The sequence below is a fragment of the Limulus polyphemus genome, unplaced genomic scaffold, assembly GCF_000517525.1.
Source record: "Limulus polyphemus unplaced genomic scaffold, Limulus_polyphemus-2.1.2 Scaffold2051, whole genome shotgun sequence".
NCBI lineage: Eukaryota > Metazoa > Arthropoda > Merostomata > Xiphosura > Limulidae > Limulus > Limulus polyphemus.
This window is the reverse complement of record NW_013667661.1, coordinates 182,250-192,205: the sequence shown is the minus strand read 5'-3', so window position 1 is coordinate 192,205 and position 9,956 is coordinate 182,250. Positions and strand designations below refer to the sequence as shown.

The 9,956-nt window shown below is 32.1% G+C and overlaps 1 protein-coding gene across 1 annotated transcript in view; it reads right to left on the bottom strand.

Annotated features, from left to right (window-relative positions):
• LOC106465789 (IQ domain-containing protein G-like) overlaps nucleotides 1-9,956 on the bottom strand; it is a 41,404-nt gene that overhangs the window by 23,953 nt on the left and 7,495 nt on the right. Inside the window, exon 4 of the mRNA XM_022393722.1 lies at nucleotides 6,907-7,013. Coding sequence (XP_022249430.1) covers nucleotides 6,907-7,013 — 107 coding nt within the window. The remainder of the gene's footprint in view (nucleotides 1-6,906; nucleotides 7,014-9,956) is intronic.

The following is a 9,956-nucleotide window of genomic DNA, read 5'->3' as shown; positions in this document are numbered from 1 at the left end:
AACCAGATTCTTTAAAATATATGGTGGTAGTTTTTCCTCTTTAAAAGTGTTAATAACTTCCATTATAGTATTGCCACGGAATTTAGATTAACAGTTTCTTGTCATCACCTGCATTCACTTGGTACAGCTATATCAAATATCATTATTTATGCTAATTACTTAAGCTAATATCATGTGACACTAAATGCTCTTTAATTAGGAGAATTTCATAAAATTTAGCAAATTTATGCTTAAAAGTTGGCAATCAATAATGAATAATAACCATTCACCCATATGATTTTTTTGAAAACTAGAGCTAGAAGCTGCTAATCTAGTTTGATTGTCCTAACCAATACTTATGTATCTGCATGTACTTTCACCCTGTTGCTCTAAATCAGCTATCTTTAATCTGAAGGACCAAAAACTAAAAACTGTCCACTTTTACTCTTAGGTGAAGCTGTAGTAAAAATGTTAGACCGATAGCTCACGTGACTTTTTGCGTAGGCATATGCAAAACTTTTCGTCAAATTTGAGTGGTTTTTGTTGAATAGATTTGCACATGTGTCATATATTTAGACCAAATGTGACACCTAATCATAGGTTGTAAAGATCTATCAGTGTACTACTTTGAAAAAAATCCATTAAAGTTAAGTATGTTTTTCTATCAAATAAAGTTTCTGTACTTTTGGTGTGAATAAAAAAAAAAAAGGAATAACTTCAATTAATATTGGAGATTTTATATCTCATGTATTTCTTAATGGATTGCTTTGAATTTTGGTAGTATGTGAAGTAGGGGTCCAGCAGAGCACATCCAATGAACATGTGATAGCTTGGATTACCACAGTCTGAGTTGCAGAAAGTGGTAAATTGCTAAACTATCACTCTTGTTAGTAACACACAGTGTGTCTTGCAGATTGTTTTGGCTGCACAACACACTGCCATGTGTCTTGATATATATGAATAATGTTCTTTCATGTAGTGAAAACCATATTGCTATCTCAAGATACTTATTTATTTATTTTGATTATTTTCTATACTGAAAGTTGAAGTCTTGGGTTTGATGTAAACAGATAATATCATACTTTTCCCTTGAAGTGAAGAGATATCTGTATTTCATGCCATTTGTGCAATGCTATTCATGAAAATATAAACATATGAACACCAATATAATTCCACTTAACTAGAAAACCTGCACCAGTAGTAACCAGTATTTTATTTCATTCAAACCAGAATTGAACAAAATAAAGCATTCAAAAATTTTGGAACACACAAGCTGATAATTTTGGTTCTGTTTGAAGCTGAAGCAGGTGGAAAACAAAAATCTGGCTTGAATCACTGTTTACAAAAAACATTTTATGAAACTGGAAAGTTTTATAGTGTACAAGTCATAACTAACTGGAGTGAGTTTATATGATGCTGATGGACAATTTAAATCAAAGATCCAAATGTATAGAGAATTTCAGTGAATATCATTCATGAAAATATAATGAGGAAACTTCATCATCTGTACAGTAGAAAACTGGAAATGAAAACAAATGCAAGTGTAATGACCTGAGTAGATCACAAGTATTTACAGAAATTTATTTAATGTTTAATTTGCATAGATATGCTGCCATATGCAAGATAAAGATAGCAAGTGAATAATGCAATGGTTTTTCACAAGTGACAAGAACATTGAAAGTTTACAATAGCTGTTGGAAAATGACTACAGATACCAAAAAGAAATGTGTACAAATCTTATTCAACATTTGGAAAGAAATGTAGTATTTTCTTAACATCCTGTAATTCTGTAATACAGTATGTAAAGGCACTTAGTTGTACCTAGATATGCCTTAGAACACTTTTGTTAAAGAACTATACCAGAAATGTCACTTTTGTATAGGACACATTTTCAGCAGGAACATGCCTCACTCATTTTTCTTAATAAAATATTTTCTGGGTGATATATTGGCATGATCTTATGAAGCCACATAAAGAAATGTCTAGATGTTACTCAACCTATAAATCTGGCCTAATTATTAAAGTTATTCTCAGAACATATTGTGCAATATTGCATGGTCTACCTTTTTTTAGAATAGTCAAACTATATGATATACATTTGGATCACTTCTGACAGTGCTCTTGTTTAATCAGTTAAATTGTTTAGTGATCACATCCACAAAACTGTGGACTTTCATCTTTATGACTATTTATAAATGCATCTAAATTTCTGTCTTACTATTATAAATTTCATACAATGGTAGACACTTCCAACAAAGTGAATGTGTTATATGTACAATAAAATATACTTAACAGTTATAACAGTAAAAAAATATAATAAAAAGTTGGTATTTTCCTACAATGAAAATGTATTTCTGATAGACACTTATCTCCTCTCACAAAATAACTTTTCCCAACTAGCACTGTCCTCTATTGGTGCAAATTTTAAATGCATACCATTAGCCTCCCACCTCGAGCTTCTGCATCTCTACATGTAAATGATCATGTAGTGGCTGTTCACCAATAGGAGCATGACACCCATCCCATCGTAACCAGTGCCCTCTTCACATCTACACTCACTAATCACTTTGAGATTGGTCAGAAGACCTACATCATATACCATCAGAAGTGGGTAGGCTGTGGGTAATGTGAGAGGAGGTAACTATCTATAGGAAATACATTTTCAGTGTAGAAAAATGTTAACTTCTGATACCATGTCTTACCTCCGCTCACAAATAGTTAGAATCCCACAATGAACCATTGGAGGGCCATATAACAAAAAAGATCCCCATTTAGAAAGTGCCCATAGAGAGACTAGTAGGTGTTGAACCAAAAGAGAAAACATCACACCTCAGCAGAAGACTGCACCACATCTTATCCAGGTATAATTTTCACTCTTTTATGACAGTGTCTCAAACATAAAAGGCAGAAAAGCAGGAAGGAATCCCAGAATACATATGAACGATGAATGGGACTCCTGGGTGTCGAGTGGCTAGAGCATGACAGACCGTAGTAGTAGTTCAACCTCATACAACATCAGGTGGTATCTGGAATGGTACATCATTTCCATAGTAGATAGAAGATCACTTATCTCTTCACTTCAAAATGTACCAAAATATGTCTCCACTTGTGCACATTTCCAACACAAACAACACCACATCCTCCAGGAACTGACATCCAACAGATGGTAGGAAGGTGGAAAGATCTGGCAGGATGACATCTCCAGTCCAAAACTTGATGGCAATGGGCGTGGTACTTCCAGTCCACAGTAGGAGGAGGATATCCAGCCATACACAAATGGAAAAACATGCTGCATCCAGCTACAGCAGACACCAGATCTGCCTGGAACCAACATCAAACAGATGGTAAGAAGAGGGACCACAAACCTGGGGTACATTTCCAGTCTAAAACCTAGTGGCAGTGGCCATTTGTCACCCAGTCCATGGTAGGAGGAAAAATAATGGCCAGCAAACATGTGAGGACTTACTTAGCTGAACCATCTCCAACCAACACCAGACCCACCAGGAATGTACATCTGTAGGATGGTAGGGATGAGGAACATCTCAGCCTGAGGAAAAACAGCAATAATATATATATATATTCATGACATGGTGGAGTGCTTCAACCAAAACCTGGTGACATCTGGAATTGTACATTAGGTCCTCAGTAGGAAGGGTTCATGCCATCTACACATGATAGTCAGTGGTAAGGACTCCCATACTCCACTAGAAGAAAAGGGAAAACGTGTTGGTGAGTCTGGAGGACTGCAACACCAAAGACAATGGAACAGGTGACTACAATACCCTATTTTGAAAAGCAGAGCTAGCACATCAACGGAGTCAATCAACCAAAACCTGACGCCATCTGGAATTGTACATCAAGTCCGCAGTAGGAATAGTCTCAATGCCATGGAACGTGGAGATGAGCAGCAATCTCTGTTTACTTTATTCATGTTAGTCCATAAGTGTACAGTCCAAGAAGAACATGATTGTGAAGCAAAAACCACTAGAGAGAACTACTAGCAGTCCTACGAAACACCCCTCTCTATGGTGTGCATAACCCAAACCTGTGACATAATTGTTTAGTCATAGATAACAATAAAATGAAGACACACAACCAACACCTGGTACATCAGGTCTGCAGTAGGAAGGGCTACAATGTAATTAACATCAATCATGGTCATAGGATGGACAGAAAGTAAGAAAAGTGTGAAAAAATAAATAAAACCAACCTTTCACAAAAACAAAATGAAGTCCGTAGTATAACAGAAAACATCAACAAATCTTCAAGCAAAAACCAGCATGTCTGTACAGTACTAATGCCAATCAAGAAGTGATTACTGAGTGTAGATGTGAATAGGGCACTGGTTAGGATTGGAATGGTGTTGTGCTTCTATTGATGGAGAGCTGCTGTATGATCATTTGCATGTTGATATACAGAAGCAGGAGATGGAATGCTAGTGCCGTGCATTGAAAATTTGTGCCAATAGAGGGCAGTGCTAGTCGAAAAAAACTACTTTGTAAGCAGAGGTAAGATACTGTATTGGAATCTAAGCTTCTTATAGTATTGAAAACTGTTCTATTTGTAATATACATGTTTGTGAACATTTATAAAAGCATGTATAGATTGAATCCCTAGATATACTGAACCATTGTTTTCCTAATATTAAGACATATTCAAAATACTGTAGCTTGAACAAATTATTATATAACTTAAGAAGCTGACAGAATTTGAAATCTATTAAAAAACTATCTGAAAAATAAAAAATATATACTGTAAAATTACTTGTACTTTTACAATATATGAATGATTCTACATGCAGTATAACTAATTAACTTCACTTCCATTAGAGTATATATTATATCCTTCACATTAATCTCTGTCAATTTCCTGAGTAGTTCTTTTCATTTAAGGTATTACCCAATAGCAGCTAATCAAATCATAAAATTATCACAAATGTCAGGCAGTGTTAGCAGTAGTTATATGCCACAGTCTACTTTATATCACCTACAATTAAGTAACAAAATGTGTTCTAATTTTCTCTCATTTTATATTTGTTTTCTTGGTTTATGTAATAAAAATCAAGGCATTAGTTCAAAAATTAAAATTGAATTAAATCAGAATATTCGTTTAGATGCACCAAAAAAAAGCAAAAACTGTTATTTTCAGAATTTTTGCAAAAAGGCTAGTATATGTATGATATGCAGGCATATCATATATTTCCTATCTGCACTTATCAATATGGGAATGTTCAAAAAATTTCATTAATTAGTTTCTACATAGTTTTGTCAAAAAAATGTGGTCCAGAAAATATTTGAAATTACCTCCTTTTAGTTGCCTTTATGTCATTACTCTCAATAACAGATAACATCTACTTTACCCGAGGACCAACAATTGAGACATTCTTTGCTGGTCGAGCGTATGCCACAGCTGATAAATGCTGTGGGAGAATGTCTAGTCATGGTGATGCTATTACAACATAATAAAACCAAGGTCTCCAGTGTAAGTACTACACAGTTATACTAGGTTTTTAACATGATTTGTTTGACAGAGATCTATCTTGAGAAAGCTGGAGATCTGTGCACTTATTCGGTATACAAGATCAAACACTGTTTCATTTTTGCTTTGTGTAAAAATATAGACTGTTTTACATTAGCATCACATATGTGCAGTCTAGTTGTATCTTACCACTTAAAACTCAGTTTTTCAAATTAATATTACACTAAAATTTCTTGTTTGACCATGCTGTTATTTAGCATAATTATCTATTACTTGTGAGGAAATCAGTTCACCTGAAAATGCCACATATACATATAAGCTATCTGCACAAAACTGTCTATAATTTTGATAAGAGAAACAAAATGGAAGGCAGCTAGTCAACTCTTAGGTTACTCTTGGTTGAATAATGGGATTCAATTATCACTCTTTTGGCACACCTACAGCCCAAAAGTTCAGAACACATTTATACAACACTGGGATGCAAACCATGAACTTTCATATTTGCAGTCTGAGCACATTAACTAGTATGTTATGATCACCAAGCAAAAACAGACAGCATATCCTAAGTAGCCTGAGGTTTTTTTATGCCTATTTTACATGTGTTAATGAGGCACAATGGTCTCATGGCAAATGCATATAAATGAATCCTCAACTAGTTTGCTAGGCTGTACTAAATTAAGAACAATAATATATACACAAGATTTTTTGTAAGTCTTGTTGGAGAATAACTCTGAAAGAGCTAGCACACTATTGTTTGCCTTGAAGTACTTAGAAAAAATTATAAAGGAACGTAGTGTTTGAAAAACAACAACAAAAAACAAGCTGTTATAAATGAGCTTTCTTTCTTAGTAATTATCCTTTGGCTTATTTTAAAAAAATTCACTGAACATATAGTCTTCATCACAAAGTTTGCTAAATATATAGTTATGATTGTTTTATGTGTATTGAAATTTTTGTATTCAAAATTTGTTAAAAAAATACAAATCTTTTACATAGCAGCCAAAAACCTCAGAAGAAAAAAGTAAATTACATATATATATGATACCTTGATATCAGCTGTACATATTGTCATTAACAATGAAGAGATTTGTCATGTACAGGCTAAGGACTGATAAATACACATTATCATGCAAAACAAATATCTAAAGGATTTCCAACTGAATATCTGGTGTGTGATGGGTATAATAACCTTTCTACCAACAAACATAAAACAATACACTTTTGTCTCTCCCAGTATATGTTATTAACACACACACCTTTTTCTTTCACAATGCTATTATGGTTTTGATATTGTTTCTTTAATTCTCTCTCTCTCTTGGAAAACAATATATCCTACAGCAACTCATGAAAAATCTTACTTAAAATGGTAACTTATTATCTAATTTCCAACAAAAAAATGTGCTCTGTTTCATACTTGTAAACATAAAAACAAACAAAAACCAAGCCTACCTGTCCTTTTGAAACTTGGTTGATAGTCTGACTGAAGCCCCATCCTTTGGTTTTAAAAACATACTACCTTTTCCTAATTCACTCCTTAACAATGCTTCATTTTCTGCCTATATTCAAAACATTTAGAAAATCTTTTCAAACAAGATTGTAAAGAGAGTTTGCTTGAAATAAATTTAACTTACAGGTTTTATGTATTAGAATTTGAGTTGGTTTGGATAATATATTTGAAAATGCAAATATTGATTCAACTGTACCTTTATCTAAGTGGTTTGTGGAGCATTTACTGATTTGAGGAAAATATACTATTTTCTGTATTAAGTTTTTCAGTTTTGTTTTTGAAGAGAGTAACATAACAGATGAAGTACAGTTATTTTTAATAAGTCATTTGCTTAGGAAATAAATATTTATATACTAACAAATGTAAGCATAAAGGCAAATAAGATTACAGAAAGAGAGAGAGAAGAAAAATGGGTATGGTAAAACAGGTTCTTTCAATACTGAGTTCACGTAAGTTACTGGAATGAACCCAACTGGTTGTTAGCTGATAATTGTTAGCACTCCTAAATGTTAATGTTAGAGGCTACCTTACTATTAAATATAAAATGTTGTCATAGCATAAGCATAAATTAATTTTATCATCAACTGAAATCATATGTGTAAAAAAAAATCAATAACACACACACACCAAGCTGCCTTAGATTATAGACATCGGTTTGAGATTTTTCATCACTTTTATCGAAATCTTACAAACTAGAGCTAGTGACTATCTCCCAGTTAATTAAAAATATGTGTTACCAAAAGACAATATCAATAAATATGAAGGTAAATTGATAGATTACCTGAAATTTATTGCAATTTATAGTTTCAAATGTGAAAGCCGCCTTACCTTGCTTAAGTGTTAATTTGTTCCTATGTAGTTTACACTAAACTTTGTCTTAAAAATAACTTTATTTTCTGTTTTTATTCTTATGGCTAGCAGAGTTGTAATTAATTTTAATACCTAATGTTTATATTCTAATTATATTTCATATGATATAAGAAGGCTTCTTCTTGTGTTGTACCATTATTTAAATTGATATTTTATAGCAACAATTATACCATTTCAAATACCAATCTCTTAGGCATCATGAAAAATGTAATTAAAAATCTATAAAACAACCAAATCTATCATGTTCTTAAACATGTATTTCAATTTGTTTTCAGCACTACACATTCAGAGTGATTATAACTACTGTTGTACTCCTTTGATAGTTAGCTATACTGTTTGAAGCATTGCCTTAGTGATGAGAATTGTATATTACTACAAGAATAACCTGTGCAAAGTAAAAATGTATAACCATATTCAATAATTAGCATAACATTCTATCAATATGCTGAATAACTTATTTCTGAAATGTTTTGCAAATGGCATTTATTTGCTGAATTAGAAATTGTTTAAAGTATTTAAAACAGATTACCTGGATAACAATGTTAGATGTGGCAAAATAATGAGGTTGAAAAACAATTATTCTATAAACTGAATGAACTCAAAAATGCATCCCTTTGGATGAAATTATACAAAGGAAAATGCACAGGCAGGACTACATGTATAAGCACTTCTGATATTTGTGTTTGACATGGTATCAAGAGCTTGATAACACTCGAACAATATACAGAGCCCTACATCAGGTACATTACTAGTAACCATTTTGGCTAACTTTGAAACTTATCTGAAACCTCACATGGTACAGACCACTAAACTGTTCCAAAAACAGAAGTCTGATACTTTAATTTTATATAATTGTTATGTGACTCAATGAAATACTAAATGTTACAACCACATGACATAAGCTAAGTCAACACTCCTCAATCCCTTTGATCTTTGATTACAGTAAAATACAAATGAACAAACATATAATGCTTAGGATGAAGTCTGACAACAATTTTGCTTTATAACAAATAAATTTATTTTGATTTACTTATGCAGAGGACTTTCTTAACTCATTTTTGATTTTCAAATTACTGGTATGAACTTCATTAACACTTAACAACTGGCTGTTATTTCAAATGATATTTTTGGTCTCTTTATTGTATTCAGAATTCTGCTTTTATTGTGAAAGCAATAAATGCATTTGAAAAATCAGACAAAATGACAACAAAGAAATAAGCATATGCTTCTGAGACTACCCAACCATTCAAGAAAAAAGCACTATTAGTTCAGCTGTAAAAATACCTGTATCATAAAGAAGATAAAAGGTATACACAATGCTAAGATTATGAGTAAGAAGAAATAAGCTGAGTATCTTGAGACTGGATCTAAATAACAAGCCATTATAAATATGTATTTATATGAATAAACAGAAAAATGTGAAGGTAATAAAATAAAAAATTACATTTTTGGAGATAAGTCACTTTAAAAATCTTCATTTTTTATTTCCTTAGTGATGGTTTGACAAACTCTTTTTTACAAGCCAGAAGCAAACCTTTCGGTTAATGACAAATTACTGCAGGATGCTCAGAAAGGAAGTAATGCCCGGAAAAAGAATGTAATATAATAGACACACAAGAAAAAAAATATAACTTAGCAGTGACAATATAACAAAGCAAAAGAAAATAATGATGAGCAATTGATTAAAAATAAAGACATAAATATAATTAAAAAACAGTTAATATGGACAAGGTAAAAACGTTGAATAAAATATTTTGATCAATTTTAAAAAAATTAAAAAAGAAAATGATAAAAAGATCAACTGTTTATTAATACCAAAAGGATTTACACAACCTAATTTGAAAAGTATTTCTCTTTCTATTCTGATTCTTAACATTTTCTATTATTTTTTAATGATTATTCAAGTTATTTCTTTCAATGGCTTTTTAACTTAAACTTATTCATATTAACTATTTTATATCTCTTCTTATCATCTTTTTATTTCCTTCCTTTAAATCAATATCCCATCATTATTTTCTTTGGCTTTCTTATATTGCCCTCCCAATGGCACAGCGGTATGTCTGCAGACTTACAACGCTAGAAAGGAGTTAAACCTTTACGGGAGATTACTATGCAATGCTAT